This window comes from Xiphophorus maculatus, chromosome 23 (genome assembly GCF_002775205.1).
Source record: "Xiphophorus maculatus strain JP 163 A chromosome 23, X_maculatus-5.0-male, whole genome shotgun sequence".
Taxonomy (NCBI): domain Eukaryota; kingdom Metazoa; phylum Chordata; class Actinopteri; order Cyprinodontiformes; family Poeciliidae; genus Xiphophorus; species Xiphophorus maculatus.
This window is the reverse complement of record NC_036465.1, coordinates 2,991,864-3,013,446: the sequence shown is the minus strand read 5'-3', so window position 1 is coordinate 3,013,446 and position 21,583 is coordinate 2,991,864. Positions and strand designations below refer to the sequence as shown.

At 39.8% G+C, this 21,583-nt stretch overlaps 1 protein-coding gene across 13 annotated transcripts in view; it reads right to left on the bottom strand.

Annotated features, from left to right (window-relative positions):
* Positions 1 to 357: 357 nt before the first annotated feature.
* The window catches only part of rapgef2 (Rap guanine nucleotide exchange factor 2), a 103,031-nt gene continuing 81,805 nt past the window's right edge, over positions 358 to 21,583 (bottom strand). For 6 of the 13 annotated variants that reach the window (XM_023328809.1, XM_023328813.1, XM_023328814.1 and 3 more), the window contains 22 exons: positions 21,226 to 21,403; positions 18,506 to 18,642; positions 16,969 to 17,127; positions 16,527 to 16,679; positions 16,276 to 16,440; positions 16,029 to 16,136; positions 15,734 to 15,937; positions 14,289 to 14,397; positions 13,907 to 14,183; positions 13,582 to 13,739; positions 12,395 to 12,409; positions 11,812 to 12,052; positions 11,235 to 11,618; positions 10,941 to 11,152; positions 9,617 to 9,740; positions 9,148 to 9,171; positions 7,936 to 8,159; positions 7,091 to 7,258; positions 6,592 to 6,741; positions 5,425 to 5,626; positions 4,843 to 5,339; positions 2,521 to 4,315 (listed from right to left, as the gene is read on the bottom strand). In XM_023328809.1, the coding sequence (XP_023184577.1) occupies positions 3,948 to 4,315; positions 4,843 to 5,339; positions 5,425 to 5,626; positions 6,592 to 6,741; positions 7,091 to 7,258; positions 7,936 to 8,159; positions 9,148 to 9,171; positions 9,617 to 9,740; positions 10,941 to 11,152; positions 11,235 to 11,618; positions 11,812 to 12,052; positions 12,395 to 12,409; positions 13,582 to 13,739; positions 13,907 to 14,183; positions 14,289 to 14,397; positions 15,734 to 15,937; positions 16,029 to 16,136; positions 16,276 to 16,440; positions 16,527 to 16,679; positions 16,969 to 17,127; positions 18,506 to 18,642; positions 21,226 to 21,403 (4,257 nt within the window). In that variant the 3' untranslated portion in view covers positions 2,521 to 3,947. The other 7 variants (XM_023328807.1, XM_023328811.1, XM_023328818.1 and 4 more) reach the window with 5 other exon arrangements.

Here is a 21,583-nt window from a genome sequence, read left to right as displayed (position 1 = left end):
CTCCTTAACTGAGTTCAGTTAACTAATTCCTCTAAAAATAAAAGAATATCTGGAAAGGTGTTGTAAAAGGACATCAGGAGTATTAAATAGCTGCCCAGAAGTAATAAGCTTTGTATTGTAATAATTTGCAGCTTCTCTGTTTTATTAAAAATAAAACTGCTAATAACAAAAGTCAAATGAGAAATGGAGATGTGGGACCTGCTTAAAACCCAAGATGACAAAACAATACAGAGCAAGAAAATGAAACTGGGAAGGAAATGTTTCAATTCTGACACAATGTGGTCAGATAGAAAATTAGTAACGTAACGTTTTTCTGAGGGTGAAAACCCTGGAGGAAAAGAAAGAGAACATTTAAAACTGGGTCTTTATGCAGTATTTATTGATTCCCAGCTTCATATAAACTGGATGTTGAGGCATAAACATTTTACATTTGAACAAAAATATAACCAATATTTACAATTATTGTATTAAAAATACAAAAACAACTGATACGTACTCCACCAATTGTCTTTTTAAAAGACATACAGGTTAAAGTAGTACAAGAAAGAATGAAGAAAAGAAGTTCGTCACCAGCTAAATGTACACACCTCACTGACACCACACACCGAACGCAGTAGCAGTTCTACCTACTACACTTATCTTTATGCTTGTACAATTTTTGTGCAACTTTTTGTTTATCAAATTACGACTCGACCCGCTAATATGCACATTATCTTCAGAGTTGAATGAAAGTAAATGATGCACAACTGTGTTACAAACAAATTATTAACAATCAATCTGCAGCCGTTACAAAAAGAAGAAATCATTTAATGTGTAGTCACAGAACACAGTGGAAAACACTGCAGTCGTTCATGGTTTTACTCAGTCTGTAGCTTCCAGGACTGATCAATGTGATCAGTGTGACGCTGTGATAGAAGGAAACAAAACGTTCATTTTCTTTTCACAATATTCAAAGTGTGGCGATTGGCAGCTTTGAAAGAAAAATCATGATAATTATACTTCATATGTCGCCTTCTTCACCGGAGTCAAAAATAAAAACTAAACAAATGTAAATCTTGAGTCACTTCCACTGACGGCCAGATGTGGAGGAAACTTTGATATACAGAGGCTGTTTGTAACAGACAGGAAGTATTTCTGAGGATGAATCTAGAAGGACAGCAGAGATGGAAACACATCCTCTACGATACGGTAACACACGGCGGGCCGAAGCCACAAACCGTCCAGAAAATAAACAAAAAACAAGACAAAACTCTAACTTTTTAGTCTGGTTGTTCGTTTTAAAAAAAGGAGCATCAGAAATAAGGCATTTCATCCCAGAACAGTTTGATTTGCATTGTGAACGACCGTGTAAAGACATGTCTGCAACCATGGCAATGTAAGGCGCTCGGACTTTCACAGGATGCGTGTTCAGGTTGGAAAACGGCCAAATCTGAATCAGTGGATGCTTTTATTTTTAAATATTCTTTCAACTTTACCTGATAATGCCTCCTGAAATGTGCACCACATGATCTCTCATTACCAAGACAAAAAAATGGAAAGATATTTACGTTTTAATCATAAATTCCTGGTTTTAGTTTAATTGTAGGGAGACAATCATACATGATTTCGAGTGAGTGTGCTTTTCTATTATCTCCCAAAGGTCAAAACTGTGTTGTGTTGCAACACAGAGGAGACGAGCTGCGACATGAATGCTTCGCTCATACCCTGGAAATCAAACCAAACATTACGATTGTGCTCAAAGTGCAAGAATTAAGAGTATCTGGTAGGTACAACGTGTTGCATGTCAGTATACTGCATGATGGTTCTCCAGACCAAGTCGCCTCTTAGCTTCAATTTTTAATTTAAACCAACAAGTGACACGCGTTCACACGTGAACAAGAGATAATACTGGATTTAAAGTTCAAACACTCCAACAACAGACGGGTTGATTCAGTCCAGGTTTCTGTTTTCAGCCCCTCGAGTGCAATCATTTAAAGAAAAATAATCAGAAATGGGAAGAAATCCAGAGGGAAGATGAAGAAATCGTTCGCTGTTTCTCTCTGTCTTTCATAAAAAGTCTTGTTTTAATGTTCTTTAATTGTTCAGGTTTTCCTTTTCAAAAGAGAAAACGAGAAAGTGCAGATGAAACCCGACACGTCATGATTCTGCTGCGTCAACAGGTGGCTGTTTTCTGTCTCTCAGTTTTTTTTTATAGTTTTTTTTAAAGTATTTAATTTGTCCAAAGTGCCAGGCATTTTGTCATTGTCTTTGACCTTCTCTCCGTCTCTTCTTCACAGTATTTTTTGCATGCAGGGTCATCAAACCCCCCATGATGCTTTAAGGCAGGGGAGGGAGACGAGGAGCGAAGAATCCACCGACTGGAGGAGGCAGGCACGTACGTAGCGAGTTGACGAGTCTGTATGTCTGTCTCTTTAATCCAGCCCATCTGAAGGGGCAGGGGGGCAGAGGGGGCTTCAAGTTCCTACAAATCAACGTCCACTGTTGCCCCTCAGACTGCAGACACCTGCTCGTCCTCTGTGGAGACAAAGACAAAGAGAGACAGTTAGCAGCACATCCCTTAGGTCTTAATTCAGATAGAGTGAAATATTCATATGGTATGTGACTCAATATTCTGACGTGTGTCACGTATTCTTGATGCATGCATGTGCTTATTAATGAAAAACTAAAATACACCAATTAGTTTAACCTGATAAGAAAATAATCTAACTTAATTCTGAATGTACGACACAACGTAAACCAAGCAGGGCGTATGGAAATGTCTGATTTGGCCTTTCACCTCACTGTTCAGTGTCCAAACTTTTAGCATTGCGGGCCAAACATGGCAACAAGAAGTCAGTTGGGAGGCCAAAATATTTTAAATTAAATGCTCAAAATAATTTTATTAATTATTTTTTCTGATTTAGTCCTCAGCAATTAATTCAATATGCAATATTTTTATCAAAACAAACCAGAAAAGAACAGATTAAGGGAGGTCTGAAAAAACAGTCAGACATTTTCCTTAATAAAAACGGTTTTCTAACTGAATGTTAACTGTTTTTATTTTGTTGGTCTAGAGTTAAATTTATACATAAACTTTTGTTGAATTTAGCAAAGTTTGCAAAAACACTTGATTTTTGTGGGTGTGCCTATACCTAAGATAAATAATTCAAATGTATTTAAGAAGACTGCAGTTAATTGAAACACTCCAGATGGAAAGTCAAGTTTGTATCATCCTTGAACTAATCAGGGAGCTACACAAAGGTTGCATCCAAATTCAGAGAACAGCGATGAGACAAAGTCTGTCCAAACTCCTTTACCGAGTTTAGTTGGCTGGAAAACTGTTTTTGAATGTTTTACTTGCAGAGTCACTATTTGTTTTCTTGTATTTTGTTGTAATTGTATACTGATAGAACAAAAATATCTTGAATAAACATTGTTAATAAAAATTAATCAAGCTACTTTTCTGCGTTTTTGGCAGATGAAAACAGCAGAACAACTGTTTTGCTCCTCCATATGTTTCCAACACTGCCACCAAGTGGAAGCATTCAGGTACTACAGGCACCGTTTCTAAAGTAACTGTACTGTTGAGACTTTCAGTTTCTCTCTTTCCAGCAGCTCAATATTTACACAAATGATCAATAGTTCACTTCTAAACCATGAGAAAAGTCCACTTATTGTAAAGGAGTGGTGTGCATGCTGGAGGTGCAGGCTGGTTAAAGTTCGTAAAGGTGAAAACAGATGATTGCCCACAAGCTGTAGTTGTGTGAGAAGAGAATGAGAGGGAAGCGGTGACAGATAGGAATCATGCTCCATGACCTGTTGTGACCTTTACAGTAAGCAGAGGGATGGACTCTGCTGGTGCTGGGGGAGGGTCCTGGTGTTTGTTTCTGTTCACATGCAGCCTCAGTGAGAAGAAACTGTTTACCTGCCATGTGGGGGGCGGCCCTGCCTGCTGACCCCTCACACCGTCACGGTCTGGGGGCCTCAGGCGTGTGTCGGGCCAACGGTTTCCTCAGAGCCACTAGTTTGGGAGACAAGGACTCACCCTCCTCTTCGTCGTCGGGTTCTTGCTCGTCTGCGGGGGAGCGGGTGCGGTGGAGGCTGCCTCCCCGGTGTTTGGCGGCCTGGTGGGCCTGGTGGGAGTCGGGCGACTGGGTCACCATCCGCGAGCGCTGTAGAGCCGTGGTGTAGTCTGGCGGCCGGCGACTCGAGTGGGTTACCGTCGTCGTGGGTACGGGTGGGGGCGGGTGCTGACCCTCGGCGAGGTCTGAGAGGGTCAGGGCGGTGTAGCCGGGCGGAGTCGGCGGGGGCTCCCGGTATCGGCCCTCTTTTCGAGCTGATTGGACACAAAGGTAGTGACATGGTGATGCCTTTGAGTATCAGCTGACGATCGATTTCCCAGAAAACATTCAACACATACAGACAGGCTTCACCAACTCAAACTTAAGACGTTTAAAAACTATTTAGGACCATTCAGAATTAAATTTATAGTAGTGCCAAACTTTTTTTGCACAGAATGCACATATCATGGTGCAATTTGGCAGCAGATATGAGGCAGTGGCGAAGATGAACGTCCAGGACCAGGATTTTAAAGCAAAGCTCAGTGAAGTGTTGCTAACAGAGACAACCTCAGAAATCTCATCTCGGTTAAGAAGAAAAAGAACCGGAAACTTTCTAAGCTGCAAAAATTTATGCAACACGAGTCCCAACAGAAACAGCTTATGTATACTGCACAGTACAAGTTTCTGTTCTTATTCAAACCTCCGTGCTGCAAAGCAACAATACTACTCTAACTTGAGAACACATGAGCAGTGCTTTCTAAATAAAGTTTGGTTGACTGACAGGACAAGAAACAACACTCACAAAGAAAGGCTTTACCCCCAGCTGTGATGGGTGATGGAGACGGCCGGCCGAGCTGCTTGGCCTCCTCCGACCCGGTGGATGTGATGCTACTTGTCTCTGCGTCTGCGTTTACGTCCTTTCCTCCTCTCCTCTTGATCGTCCCTGTGTCTCCTTCTGATTCTTCTCCCCAGTAGGCGGCTGAGGATGAGGAGGAGCTGGCCGATGCCCAGCTGCCCCTGGCCTGCGCCGCCCACAGCGCCGCTGGACCCCCTAACAACGCCTCTGATGCCGAAGACAGCCCTCCGATGCCAAGCTCCCAGCTTCGGCCCTGCTGCATGTTCTGAATATTGTCATGGGAGCCAGAGGAACAGGAAGTCCAGGAGCCGCGGCCACTGTCTGCAGCATCCAGAGACACACGATCTCCCTGATCCTGAGTCAGTTCCTCTGAGCTGGGCGAGGAGAGGACAGTGGAGCAGCCGGCGTAAATACCCCGACAGTCCTGCATTGAGGAATAGGACCTGAAATAGACATTAATAAAAAAATATTAATGACTTTACTTCCACTTTCCCGACATTTTTCAAACAAAACATTTGGTTACCGTACCCCAGACTGTACTGATCAGGGTCGGTCGTGGCTCTTCTCTCCAGCCGAGGCCCCCCCATGTGGGATTCGCCAGCTCCTCCAGAGTGACGGAGTCTCCGCTCCTCCTGCGCCATGTCGAAGGACGAGTTACTGACCAGGCTGGAGCGGGACGAGATCTCGCTGTGGCCAGAGTCCGAGTAGGCGTCGCCTGACCTGCTGTAACCTGGACCGACACAGAGAGAGAAGATCTAGATGTTAAAAGTACGTAGATGTGTGACTGAATTAAAGAATATAATTACAACACATGTAAAGTCTGATAGTGAAAAATATTCATGCTTCCCTTTCTGCATTGAAAAGAAAAAATATGTAATTTCAAAGTGGGGCAGAGAAGCAATTTTTTTAAAATTAACATATTTGTAATGAATCTAGAAAAAATACAATTTTGTGATATAATGCACAAAAAAGTAAGTGGATTAAAATTTTGCAAATCAATTTTTTTTAGCTTAATATCTGTGTACAAGAACTTTCTGGGACAAAGAGTATGTCCCAATGATAATTTTAATAATAATAATGCAATAATTTTACTCTATTTATTGATTTTCAGTGATGCAGATAGCGACAACACTGTAATCCTGGGCTGTTTTAGAGAAACTATTTTGGTTTCCATCAACATTTTATTCTTAAGTCAGTTTCATACACCCAGAAGTAAAAGTAGTTTCTTTATCAGTAAATTATTCAAAAATCTGACTGGTGCATCTCTATTTGAAAATAGTGCATGCAAAAATATCTTATTGTCTTTGTTGCAGTAGGAATCTTCTCTAAAGGATGTATCACCTCTGCAAGCAACATTTTAAAAGATTTACCTATTAGGCTCAGATGAAATGGGGAATAAAAAAAATTCTGGGTTTCACCAACACTAAAGCCAAACTGGCTGAACTTAAAAAAAAGTTAAAATGCTGACCCTTTTTTAGTTATTTTCTGTCTTTACTGAATATATTAGAACAATAACTGATAAAAAAAAGGCTTATTTTGGAATAAATTCCCAGATGTCATGGCTGTAGGAAACAGGAGCGCGATAAATCAATACAGCTAGCAGCCACCAGGTGGCATGAGCGATGCACAGTGACAGAGAAAGAGCTCAAAGGGTTGAGTTAGGGTGGTGAGGGGTGGGGGTAGATGTTGGCTTACCCTTCTTTGGTGAGCTTTGGGGGGAGGTGGGCGGAGAGGAGAGCTGGGAGGAAGCGTTGGACATGGTGTCCTCTGGCTGCCTCCGGTGCCTTTCGTTCCCCTCCTCAGACAGAGACAGGATCTTCTTCAGGGACTGGGGCGAACTGGTGCCTGTGGACATTTTCAATAAAACAAGCATAATTAGCATGAGGAACACGGCCATTTCCCCGGGGGGGAGGGGGAGGGGATCAGGCTGCATTGTCTGGGATTTTCTGCTAGTTGCTCGTTGGGAGGCAGCCTCTAGGTGGCAGCATTGTTACAAAGAAAAAGCTACTTTTACTGTTTGGAAAATTAAACCATGCAGTGAAGAAAATACAGATTTTTCATCTAATTAGAACCTCCCTAAATGTTACTAGTTTAACTGTAGCAGATATATCTCATAAAGCTCTGAATAAACCAGTTGCATCAAACACAATTTAACACCTAAAGACTGAAAGACAAATGTTAATGATTTTCCTACCAAACGGTGGTAGATCCTTGACTGGCACTCTTTTCCGGGATGGGTAGAGTGCCACAGAGGGAACTTGCAGGACCTGGTTTCCTTTGGCTAACTGGCCCCGCTGCTGACTGGCTGCTCTGGGCACGACCGGGGAAGTGTCAGGTCGCTTCCCACCAGCATTCTTGGGTACTGAGGATGTAAAAGCAGGAGTTCATTTTTATTTCTCTAAATCAAAGAATTCTCATTGGGAATGTGGGTGGGAATGTTGACATGGACAAACTTTTGTTGCTGTTTTAACACCAAAAGAACTTAATCTTCAATTCTTAGATTTTGTTTTTTGATTTACATTCTTTGTGTTGCAGATCATCTAGATGTGTTAAGACTTTTTAAATGGCAAATATTTTATGTCGACCTCTTAATGGCTTGCAGATATAAATCAAGTATTATGCTGACTAGAACTGGGTAAGTAATAACATTAATTTTTGTGACCTAAAAAGACATTTTCCCCCTCCACCTTACCGGATATGTTATCATACAAATGTTCACTCTACAAACTCATAGTCAAGCTGGACACTTTGTATTATGAAGAGATGGCCCAATTTGGTTTCAAATGTATAGTCATCATTTCTGCACATTTGTGTGCCTTGTCACTTTTCTTTGTTCAAGTTTTTTCTTTTTTTAAATATTTTGTCGCTTCTTGGTGAAAATAAATACACAGCTGTCATGCAATACAAGCCTGAACATGATTGAAAGAAAAAAGGATTGTATATTCCCATTAAATTTACAATTATAGCACCCAAGCATATTTAAGCACAGGGAATGTTTCAATGCCACACTTATAGTTTAACAGTGAGAGCTACGCTTACATGTGCTGATTGAGGGTTCACACTGTAGTGAAAATGTCTGAAGGCTCTCCTCGTTGGTTTCCAGACTTAGGTTGGACAGATACTGCTTGACCTTCCTGGCCATCTGGGCGTCTTCGTAGAGCTTTTTGGCGTTGAGGAAGGAGCTGCGTCGAACCCGCTTCTTGTGGCCACCTGTCTGGCTGACATCGAGCACGGCTGCATTGGCGCTGCCCTGACTTAAAGAGCTGGTCAAGTACACACGCGTGTACGCAGAACAACAAACAACACGGAAAAGGGAATGTGGGGTACAGACAAACAAATAGAAAAAGGGACAGAAATGATTAATAAACTGTCTTAAAGACCTAATTAGTATTTTATGGGGGTCAGATTGTTAAACTCTAGTGGGATTTGTGGTATTTTAACTGAGACATGCAGAAAGCAGCTTTCGTTTTTTTTCCTCAACTTGAAAACATTCCAGTCATTCCAGGCAGCAGGGGGGTGAAGAGGACCGACAGCTTGAGTCAAACAGCAGAGGAGTAAAGAGGGCGACTACTGTACAAAGTCATAGTTTACATTTCTGTGGCTTGAGTAAGAGTTGGTCGCAATCGTAGTAAAAGCTTTTACTCGTAGTGCAAAACGAAAAAGCAACACAACAGCTGCCTGTGGACAGAAATGTACAAAGTTTCATGGAAACATTTGAGTAATTATGTTGTCAAGATTTATTTTCTCAGACAAGTTTCCTTTGAGATGATTTTGTCATAGTGAAAAACAAGCTTATAATTACAATATGAAAACTGCATTTTAAATGACAATTACGAATGACTGAAATGTGATGCACTGTTTCCCATTAAACGTTCTACAATGTATAATTTGACCACAAGAATGTAAAGAATGAAAAATATGAATACTATGAATCTCTCCTGAAGGATAAAACTGAAGGAAGTAAAACTCTAAAACTGAGACTGCATGCAGTTGAAAAACAACATGACTGAAGGTGACATTTGCTATTATACGCCCAGCAGTGACTAGTGTAACCTTTCGTTAGCAAATGTGACCTTTGTTACAGTCAGTACATTCAGTATCCTGAGGTTAGTGTCAGGCAGAATAAGTGGGAGGAACTCAAGCTGGTTAATAAAAAACAAGGCTTTAGAAAAGAAGCAAAGCAGAACAAAAAGTTTGCAGATATACAGGCTACGTTGCAGGGAAGGGTAAAGATTTTGTCACCAAACTTACCCTAAACTTCTCCATTTCTTCTTCCTAGAATTTGGGATGCCGCAAACAGCAGCATGGGGGAGGGGGGCAAAGGGTTTATGAGCAAAGAGAAAGAAAGGAGACAAAGCTTAGGGCAGAAAAGACCACCAAGATCACCAAAGAGAAGCAATTACACCAAACACCCACATGAAAGTTGGCAGAAAGGATATTGGGTGACGACACTCCATTAAGAAGACATCATTGAACAAAGACTTGCTTTCACAGAAGCTCTGAGCACTTCGTAACGTTTAAGGAAACAGTTGCTCGAGAAAACATTTGCCAAAAAGAACAGCTGCTTGAAAGAAAAACGTGATGCAGAAACTTGACCGAATCTAAGTGGACCGACTGACCCCACATGGATGGTTAGTCAGTGGAGTGCTAATTATTGGTCCTAAAGGGGAGGTGAGGACTTCATTATTATTTCTGACTTTAATTGATAGATTTTCCTTACCTGGTCCGGAACATAAGAGCAGGGTCCATGTTGACAGACGCCATGCGGCCCACGTGACGGATTTCTTTGGCAATCATCCTAAGCTTCTCAAAGTTCACCAAACCGTCCACTTTGGAGTCATTGCCTGTGAATTCAATACATGAAATGTATTTCAGTCACTGGAGAATTATAAATATAAGAATGTTTGTGGACAACAGGTCTGGATTTACGAAAACAAACTACCATGAAGACCACAAATAGCCAAACAGCTACCACAGCAAAACTGTTAAGCTAATGCTAGCTTTTGACTTCTCATATTAGCTTACCTATACAATCATTTCCCAACTATTTTTAGTTCTTTTTGTTAATATAAAGGCTTATTTTCATTTTTCATAATAAAAATTGTAGTTGTTGGTACATCTTAACAGATTCACAAGGGTTGAGAAAACTGTACTTGCCAAAGCCAAGCTAACATGGCTAACCTAGCTTAGCACTAACTTCAATTTAACTAGTTGTAATCCATTACGTGTTTAAAATGAACTTTGCTTACATTTGAGTTTAAATACATAATAAATAAAATAGTCTCTATATTAAATAAGTCAGTAACAAATTTATGAGCATTTCTAGCTCTTTATGCTTTTTCTTCCATAATAGTATTTGGTTAGTTTTCACAGCTCCATACCGCTAGCAAAAGTCACTCTAGCTAACCTATCTTAGCAGTGACTTCAGTATTACTAAGCCATTTAAATACTTAAAATTAAATTTACATCTGAGTTTAAATTCTCAATTTTAATTAAGTTAATAAACTTACAAGCATAAAATATAGAAAGAGGTATGAATTTTTCAGCTTAAAACATAAAGATGTTGCTTAAGTTTTACTTAACGCTGTCATAATGTCAACAAATCTGCTTCTTTTATTTCAGTTTAGGAACCTCTGGTTTTAAATAACTGAAAAAAAAAAATTGTTTCAGCTTAGAATGTATTTCTGAGAAATTTGTGGTTATTGTAGCCATTTATTAAAGCAAAATTAATTAGGTGTCGGTCCTTCTGCACATTTGCCATTGCAGTTTTAGTATTTATGTACTTTATGCTGCACTTTTGTTAATGCATAACAGTCTTCAAGACATTTTATTCACATTTTGACAATGGAAGATTGAAAGTAATGTTTGTAATTACTCTATATTGCTCTGTAAGAAAACATTCTTGTGTAATTTCCATAAATATTTTCTACAAGCAGGAGATCCTGTTTTAAAACTGTTAGCTGGCCCAAATGTAGATCAGAACTGCAATCAATTATAAAAGGTGAAAATAGCTAGTAATATAAAATTATTCTACTGCCATGTACCTTCGTGTAGGAATGTGAGGTCCTTCTTGATAACTGGGAACAGGGGAATGATTGGTGGCTGAAGGTTCTGATTGTTGAGAACATTCCTGTACTTGGCCATATTTCTAGAGGGATCGAAGAGATCCTGCAAGTCCCCAAACAATTTCTCATATTTGCTTGGCAATTTTTCCCATGTTCCCCTCAGTCTGGAAACTGGAGCCAAGTTCAAGCCACTGCAAGAAGAACCACAATTAGTCAAATGATGGAAGAATATAAGAAAATATATGTTTATACATAACATTTTCTTTGTCCAACCTTATGATGGCAAACATGGAGTTGAAGTTCTTGCACTCTCGACAATGTAGAGCAATCTTGATAAAATGCTTTATGATCTTCATGCGCTTGAGCTGGTTGGGTTCCCGTACCACCTCGGTTGCCACCCAGAAGGTCTCATGGTTGATGGACTCCTCGAAGCGCTTGAGGCTGACCGAGCCTGTCTTGGAGCGCAGCTTGAACAGGTCGTCGATGTATTCGGTGGGCTCGATGGCACAGAAAAGTTCAAAGGCTCTCATGGAGAGCTGGGTGGCCACCTCCACCGTGCTGAGCTGCAGCAGAGCGATCTGGCCTTCTCGTAGGAGGTCCTGCGCGTCTTCATCAGAGCACAATGTCTCCGTCTCCATATTACTCTTCAAGTAGTATCTTTATGGCAAAAAAAATTAAGTTAAATATAATGAGAATTTATGTCAGAGGTGCAAAGAGTAACCAAAAATTGTACTTAAGTGAAAGCAAAACATAGCTTTTCAAGAGTTACTCAAGTAATAGTAAAAAAGTATTTGTTAAAAAGAAAAGCTTTCCTCTTTCTTAGAGTTTGTCAAATTTAAGACATCTTTACCTGCCACTTAGCTGAATCCTGTCAGCTAGTTTGGAAAGCTGGTCTGGTAAGCGCCTCTGCTTAATGACGCCCTCCGGTGTGACAGACACTTCACATAGAGAATAAGCCTCTGGCGTTGCAGTCAGAGCAAACTCCCTGATAGCCTGGGCCACCACCTCTTTAGCCGTTGTGTCCTTCCCAATCATGATATACCGAGACTGCTGGTCCGCCTTGAATACTCGTAGCACTTGGTCTGACATATCTACAGACATAAAATTATTGCTTTCAGGCAAATATCTACATTATTCTGGTTAAAAACAGAAAACACCAGAGACTGTTGGTTTTCAAGAGTGTTTCTGAGTGTTCAAGAGAAAGAAACACCCCAAAGATTTAAAAACCACCACGTACACCATTATGACACCCAAACCAAAGGTTAAAAACTGGATTTTTCTGCACCATCTCACCATTTAAATCACCTATCTGTCGCCCCAAAAGATGTGCAACTGATTTTGGATGTCTATTTACTAGATCACAGCTGCTAAGAGATTCCTGAATGACAGAGAAGAAATGGCTGAGAAGGAGAATAATGAGAGGAAGTACTCACTCTGGATGACCGGTACTGAAATAATAAAACAAATGATGGAATTAAGTTGCTATGTACTGTATATGCTGAGTGTTTACCCCTATTAAGACCTACAAAATATTATGAAAACACTGCATTTCACTAAATTCACTTAAAATTAAATCTGTGCAAAAGGAATACTTTTCAACTATTTTGAAGAAAGTATTTCCTTGGCAGCCCATGCTATACTTGGCTGTCTGATATCACTTAGAGTGGCTGGAATAAATGGTGTGAATGCCAACTGTACATTCAACCTAAAAGTCTGAGATTAATCGATCAAGGTTTTTCTGACTGACTCAAATATTCTGTTTTCTTTGAGCTCTGATGGACTATTCAAATTATTCTTCCAATTCGATCAACAAATAAAAAGAAAATAATGTGCTGGTTTTGTTTACAGTCATATTCAGAAAATTAGAATATGCATTTTGATTAAATTAGTTTATCAAACTAAAAGTATATTTTAAAAACAAAAACTTTTAAGCAGGTATTAAACATACTTTCTATTAATCCCATATTTCTGTATTAATTATTATTGGACATGATGTTATTAGCAGTAAGGTGAAAATCATTATAATTAACAGAAACAAAGTCATTCGCACTATGAATTTCGACATGTTTGAGCTCATGTTCCTCAAAAATTAGCATCAAATTAGATGCCATTGAGTTTGAGTTTACAGACTGAAAATAGTACCAGATCATAAATTTTACCAATTTTCTGAATGATGCAGCCTTTTTGCTATCATCTGATTTGCTGATAGGAGATCAGAGCTCATCATGAAAAGAATAATTCAGCAGATTGTAATCTCTGGATGATTTATTTAAGTTTTTTTTTTAAATTTTTTTACCAAAGGTCACAGAAAAACTTTAAAGAAAAAAAAAACAACGATTTACTGCAAGTGGTATCGTCACTGCAACACTGAACAATACTTATGCTACAGCTCTATTGACTTTTTAGTATATTCTAGATATAAAAATAAGATTTCTGGAGGAAACATACAGCAAAAATTTCAAATAAATCCCTCCTGCTCATCTTGATCCCCTCCAGAATTTAGTTTTAAATCATGGTGCACGTGCTAAACCTCAGAAGTATTTAAAGGATTTATAAATACACACACTGATGCCACTGAGTCAAAGTCTCACATTGAGCCCCACAGTGTGTGAATATTCACCAGGCTGGTTGTTGAAGTCGAGGATGCGGTGGTGTGACTGCAGGAGGTCCGGGTTCGACGACGACAGGTTCCCACTGACCGGCAGAGCTGCTGGGATCTGCTTGGACGGCTTCATCCCCACTATACTGTCATCCTGTGATTGGCCTACACAAACGTCGCTATGGAAACAAGAAGAACAGAGGGAAGAAGGTGAGAGAGCAGTTCTGTCACCAACAAGCAGAGGGAGACATTTGTGGTGAAAACTGCAGCCTATTTTGAGTGTTTAATGTATTTGAGAGTAAAAATATGTTTTGATTTATTATTTTCAAAATGTCAAATCTCTTACTTGTACGGTTTGGGGGGCAGGATGCTGGTGAGGGTCTTATCAAAGATTTTTTTCAGCTTGTTGCGGCCTCCCACTGTGTTGCTCTTGGCCTTTTTGCTGGCTTTCTCCAACCCCATGACCTGTTCCACGTCTACCGCCAGGTCCGGTATGGAGTAACGGCTCCCCTTCTTAATGTCCCCGATTTTTGGTAGATGAGGCGCACCGTTCTTCCTGTCGTGTTCCTCATCCCCGTCCAACTCATGCTCATGTTCTGGCCGTGTTAGCAGCTCCTTAAACACTGAATGGAAAGCAAGGAGGTCAAAAGATTAGCTGCCTGAAAAGGTTACATTTTATTTCCAAGAAAGACTAGATTAATTATTAATAGGAGACATTAAAAACTTACCTAAAAGATTTGTTTTCACAGTTATGGATAAGTGGGTGTTGTTCTTTAAAATCTCATTGGCTTTGCTGAACTGGACAGTCTCAAAATTCTGTCCATTTACCTCCAAGATCTGCAGAAAGAACCAGAACCAATAAATCAGAACTTTAACATAATTAGAAAATGCAATTTTTTTTAACATCATAATAAAGTTACAAAGACCAGAATTTGCTTTTTCCAACTGAGAACCTTAAGCTATCAGTTAGCTTTTCTCATCAAGAAGGAAATCTTAACTAAGATGCAGCTGATCTCCACGTATGCATCATGTGGCTTTTAGATAATTGAAGCAAGCTGAGAACAACAGTTATCAACACACTGACACTAATCCCTAACCCTTTTTGTCCTACTATTACAAACATAAATATCTCAAAATTGCTAAAAGAAAAAAGAAAAAACAAACTCCCATGCCCTATAACCATTGAACCATGAACTTCAACTGAAGGTTTGGGGCACAAAGAGTCTAGATGAGTGAGGAGCAAAAGATGTAAGTATCACATTAGAAAAGGTTGATGCAAATAACAAAAAAAAACAAAGTAGGTAATTTTTGGAAAAAATTTTCTTTTCTAAAAAGCCATTTCATTACAGCTCTTCTTAATGTCAACATCTGACTTAATCACGCTTTGCGTTTGCACTTCAAACTAATAGATGGAAACCCGAATAATTCGCATCTTCTGTTTGGCAAAAATGTTAAAAGTTTGCTAAAAATTTGCATTACAATTAGATAATTAAACATATATATTATGAAATGTCATATACAAGCTGTAAAATGTCTGAGATGCTCTGAGAGCACCAAGCTGCAGAGCCTAGATCTCTTTGTCTGCAACATGTCCCGATTCTGTGACAACTAAAATAACACTTAAGCTGTGAGTTTGAAGGTCCTGAATCACAGGATGAAGTGGGTAAAACATGGTAAGTGTGACTGGTGTAAACAGGGTAAATGCTACCAAGTAAGACAGCTTTTCTGCTTCCGTTTGGGAGAAACAGCTGCAGAGGATGTTTGGTGTTGAGAGGGCTTAACACACACCCAGACACTTGTGAGATGGTTTCGAGGATTAAGAGCCTTTGCTTACAGCTGAGAGGCCTGCAGAGTGTGAAACTGGCTGGGATGTCAAGTTGCAAGGAGAAAGTCTACAGGGTGCCTGCAGCTACTGGAGAGTTCAGTTTGAGACTTCTCAAAGGGAAGCCTTTTAATGCCAGTTAGGTCATAAATACAAAACCAATTTCACAAGAAAAATGAGCTTCAAGTGGAAAAAAAGATCACTTTGACTGAAATTGTTCTGCACAGTTGTCAAGAGAAAGACATTAAAAAGCTTTTGAGAATGCCTGAGGGCTAAATAAACCTGGAAAATATTCAAACAAAAACCACAACACAACACAGACTTCACCAATGTCTTTGATGTGAAAGTCACCTGATCTCCACGCTTGAGTCCGGCCTCTGCTGCCTTGCTCCCTGGCTCCACGGTATCAATGAAGATGCAGAAACCTTTCTCTTGACCTCCGAGGAGGGTGAAGGCCAGAGGAGAGTCTCTGGACGGCTTAGTCAGCGTCACCAGCCGTGGCTTGGCTTTAGCAGCACACGCTATGTTTAACAGTCTGAGGTGCCCGCACATTTTCTGTAAAAAAAAAAAGAAGAAGCGGGGATTAAAAATATAACAGAAATATGGATTTCTCTCATTTTTCATTGCATTTGTTGAAGAAATGTACCTCCTTCTCCAGATTGCTCTCAAACTCCTCCAGAAAGTGAGTCATGGCAGGGTCTCCCTCGAAGTCATTAAAGTGATTGTTTACCCACAGCAAGACTACCCGTGTAACCTGAGAAAATCACATGACCGGCACTTGTTGGTATCCATGGCAACAACTTTACAGGGTACCAAATTCAAAACCAATACAGAAGCATTTTATTGCAATCAAAAAGTTAATTAGGAGGACAGCTCCGCCCTGCTGGCCATACCTTGTCCCTGAGACTTGGGTCGTGAAACCATTCCAGGAGCTTCTTTCCCACGACCATGGGGCTGGAGAGGAAGGTCCTGTAGGTCAACAGGAAGTCCTCAATGTAGGTAGGATCCACCACCGAGTGCTCCTCCACCAGGTGCATGGTGAGACGCTCAGGCGTGCCCTGATAATCCAGAATGAGGACTGAAGTTTACAAGTTGATCGAGCAAAACTTGAACGTCTGCAGAAGTTTGACGGTAGAGGTGTCACCTTGATGACAATATGTCCTTTCCTGGTGCCGGTACGATCCAGTTCACGGTGTTCCTTCACCATGACGATCTCTCCTTCCTCCTCAACCTTCTGCATGTTCTTCTCCACCTGGTTGAGGATGCAGCAGTAGTCCTGCTGGGCTATGCATACAAACTGAAAGAAAGGAGGTGATTCACTTTACCACAGTAGGAGATATTTCTACAAATTAACAAAACAAATGTTTTATTCAGCTTAATGATTTCTCTACATATAAGGGGTTACTACTGCTGCAAGCAACTTTCTGTGTCATGAGTGCAAACATTTCAGCACAAGTGGGGCACAGTGGGACATGATAATGCAGGATGACAGGCCTCCTGCCAGGTGTTGCACACTGAAATGCAAAGGAAATGGACCTGTTCATGCTAGCAGAGTGTGACAGATCAACTCAAATTTGGGTTCCAACCTGGCAGTCGTCCACCTTGGTCCTCATGACGCCTTTCATAAATTCCTTCTCCATGGTTGGAGACACACCGAAGCTGTTCCCCATGCACAGCATCTCTGTCCGACTGTCGGGGTAGGTCACCTCCACTGAGCCGTTCAGGATCACCGACCACGAGTCCAGCTGCAGCCAGAAAACAGGAACAACTTCAGATTTCATTTCAGGGCTGAAACAATTACCTGTGATGAATCGATTACTGAAATAATCAACTAATTTAGTAATCAATTTATTGTTAACTGGGAAAGACCATTGGCTAAAAGAACACCAAGTCATAACTGTAGAAAAAATATATATATTTTGCACCTAAGATTAATAAACCTTCTTTATTTTTAAACATGTTCAATTTGAGTGTCAGTAAGTCAAGGGCTGTGTTGATGTTAGAAGTATATTTTTACATACATTTGAAGATGCTACAAATGTATCGGACACAAAAGAAAATTCTATTTTTGCATTTTCGGCAAGAAAAAGTTCATTTTCTTTTTGTATAAAATAGGATTAAGTGGTAAAATGAAAAATATGTAAAATGTGGCCATTTTTTATCTCTTCAATTGTGTGAATAATGTTTTTGTGTTTGGTTTCTACTATTAAAATAAATTTTAAAATTCAAACATCTTTACAAACTTGTTTTCTAGCCATAATCCCTGTTGACCGCTGCAGTCATCTCTTTCCCATTCTTTTCACAGTATGTGTTTTAAAACTACATACATAAATTATGGAGAAACCAATTCAATACATACAACATGCTCAGATTTATATGTCTTAAATGATATCATATTTTATTTTCAATATTACATGCTGTGCATACTTATAGTTTTTAATTATTGCTCTTTTTAAGGTTTTATTACACAATTGTTTACTATTTTTAGGGTAAATTTAATGCTCATTTATTCTATAAACTGATGTGAACAGCACTTTGACTTAATTTAGATATAAGAAAGAAGCTTTATAGGTTTCTTTACCTACAAACTAAAGCGATACATGGTTGGATTTTCAACAGCTGGTGTCCCTTAATGAGTCAAAGCCATTTATCAAAAAGAAAGCAGAATAACAGATGGTTTCTTGCGCTCTTCTGTGGGAAGAAGCTATCTTAAATGAGCATTGTTGCAACCATTGCATGCTTGATTTAGAGCAAAAACTATATATTTTTAGAGAAAAAATATGGCTTTTTACACAAATTCATCCAAATCTGACAACCAATAATAGCAACAGTATGCTTAAAGCCTAAGTTCTCTGAACGCATTCATTTACTCTTGAATCAAGCCCTTCGAGATAAATTCTTTATCCTTTTGTTCAAGTGCAGTGCATTGAAAATATGCAACCCAAACCAAATGCTTGTTTAGCTTTGGGTGCCTCAGGGAACCTAGAATGACCCCGAGATAAACTACTTGAACAATTCAGGGTTAATAGAGCAGAAAAAACATCCAATAGAGGAACAAAGATCTGCTGGTGTGTAGAGGTCAAGCTGACAAAGAACATGGAATAAAAATGCAGCAACACAAACCTCTTCTCCATCATTGAGAACGATGGTGCCGGCTCGCTCCACCACGGCGAACACCATGACTGCGCAGAGCTCCCTCCTCACCGACATGGTCATGTTAGCAAACGCTGGCAGCTGATGCATGAACTCCAGTAATTGCTCTGTGAAGAGGGACAAAAAGAGAAGACGGGATGTTCAGAAGAAAACCATCAAACGTTGGAAGAGGTTTGACTCCTGGATGGGAGAGAGAAAGGAAGCAGAGCTGCTGGTCAGCGTGCTCCAGCACCTCCCCTCCACCGAGACAAGAAGACCTGATCGTCACCACAATCATCATGGAGCCAGCAGAGGAATCCCTTCGCACAAAATATCAAATCTATTGATATAATCATCCGAGGGAGGCCAAGAATAATGGCCGACTAATCACACTGTGACTTTTTGAGATTCTACTACTCATCATTCCTTCAAGCTGGATTAAAATCAGAAAAATTCCTAAGAACAACTGAGAACAGTTTATTTTTTAACATGCATAACCAGCTATCCAACTATGATAACAAGTGCAAAGCATCGGCAGGTTCCCAGTGACAAGATATGCTAAGGCAGGGGTGTGCAAAGCATGGCCCCGGGGCCTGTTGTGGCCCTCACCTGCAGTTTAAGAATGACACAAATTTATTTATTAAACTTTTGATTATTAATCAGTGTAAAATTACTATTGGCATAATTTTCTTACAATGGAAAATGTTAAGTACAATATAAAAATATTTGTATTTTTACAACCAAACTTTTATTATAATCAGCATAGAAAGATTTTGCTTTAAATTAGGGCAGATATTAACTTTCTCATATCAGCTTGTGTACCACTCTAAAAGGAGCAAAATGAAAATAATCACTTAGGAGCAGGATCATTATTTCTTTTTATTTAAAATAAAAGCATTCAGTTCACATCATGCATCTTCGGTTTTTGATATTTGTGGAAATATAGTAAAAATGTTCATCAGAATCTCTAATCAGTCCATAGTGTTGAGCTACACCTACATGGATGCCAGTTTTGTTCTTTAACATAGTATCTCTCCAGGACGAACCTTGTAATACTAATTGTAATATTTTATAAACAGAATTAAAACTAAAATGAGTAAACTCCACATGTATAATTGCTTAAAAGCCGTAATTATTCTCTTGTATTACTAATGACTGTCAATGAAGAAAAACATCCAGAAAATCTTCCGCCTGGGTCTGGACCAGCAGCAGTCTAGTGCACCGGCTGACCTAGGCTTGGCATGGCAACAGCGTTGTGTGTGAAGCTGCGATATCGCTGAAAGTTTAATGCGCTGGGAGAGGTGAGGCGAGAGGATGTGCTGGAGTGACCTAGAAAAGCCTCACGGCAGAGGGAGGGAGGAAAGGGGGCGCAGCAGGGAGATCAGCGGATGGAGAGAGGGGGAAGGGCTGGCGCTTGCTCCTTCTCTCTCTGCATCCAATGCATCATCCTCACCCAAAGTCCACATCAGCTGCTAAGCCCCGACCGACTCTGTGTACTTCGTTTTTTAAACACGCCTATCATCAGAGCTGGAGTTGAGTCATAGCTTTAAGGGATATGATACGAAAAGCCTGATGTGGCTTTGAGAGTTACTCGAAAGCCAACATCACAGCCGTGGATGTTTACTGTGGCTCATCTGAATAACAAGTGGCTTTATTACGAACTGGGAAAAGGAGATGAATGCCTGGGATACCAAAAAACTTAATTAAGAACATCTAATTAAGTGTTTAGATGTGTTCACTGATGAATATTTGTCATGGAAATCTTATATAAATCACCTAAAAATTAAAATAAAAAAATTTGCTGTTTTAAATAGGGTTAGTAAGAATTACTAATTAAAAAGGTCTTGTGTAGTTTGTATGAGTCACTAATTGTTCCATATGTAACATATTGTGCCGAATATTTGAGAACTGTTAAGAGTTATAAGTGGAAGTGGATAGAGAGATCACACAAACCCAATTTTTACAGTTTCACTAATTTTATGTACAAAATGTTGATTCAGGACTCCGATGATCAAAGATGCATTTCAGTCAAAGGTACCAGTTTATGTGCGACAATCTTGACAGTGAGATAAAACTATTTAAAAACCTCTTTCTGCAATTAATAAAAATGTGAAAATTATTATGATGAAGCAATATGGCATTGAATAAGTTAATGTTTTGTTGTATATTTTTTATTGTTTATTTGAAATATACCTGCAATAGTCATCTGAGCTGAATATCTGGTTTTATCTTTGTAAATAGGGAGCAGAGCTTATAAGTTTATACTTCTTTCTGTTCCATTTCATTCAAGATTTCCTTTATTCAACAAGCCATACACTGATGTGATATTAGTATCTGTATTGGCCCTGATATTGAAAACAATTCTAGATTGGGTATCGGTGACAATGTGACAAAGGGAAGATCTATTCAGTCTGATTCTATGCTTTGTGCTCTGGGTGACCTCATGCTCAGAACTCAGTGAAACTGTGTTTTAAAAAAGAAATGTTTTAAAACAATTCAGAACAGTTTTCCAGTATCGGATAGGTATTGGCCGATACTAAACCTCAGATATCAATATCATAAGTGAAAAAGATGGATTGGTGCAAATCTGACATGAATTACTCATATTTTTTATTGAGTAATGAAATAAAAAAAATATAAAATGAAAAATGACATGACATGTGGCTCCAGGATTGAAAATGTAAAAGTAAAACCCGCCCCCAGTGGCTCACCTATGTCATCATCCGTCCGGTCCATGGGGTCCTTCTCCAGGCAGTCCCGGACGATGTCCCGGCTCATCAGGGGGTCGGAGGCTCGCTCGATGTCCTCCTCGTCATCGTCCTCCTCGGAGTCCACTGCGGTCTCAGGCAGGCCGCTCAGGTCCATGTCACCTGGCTCGTTCTCTGTGGCCTGATGGGAACAAACGGATCAGAAGTTGAACATGTGTGGAGCGAGAAGCGCGCTGCGGGACACTGTGACTCCATCAGAGATCAACCTGAAGCAATCATCTGGACACTCGTCATTTAATTAATGACCAGAAGCTTCACAGCTGACACGCACGCTGAAGCTGTTCTCCAGCACAAACATCAT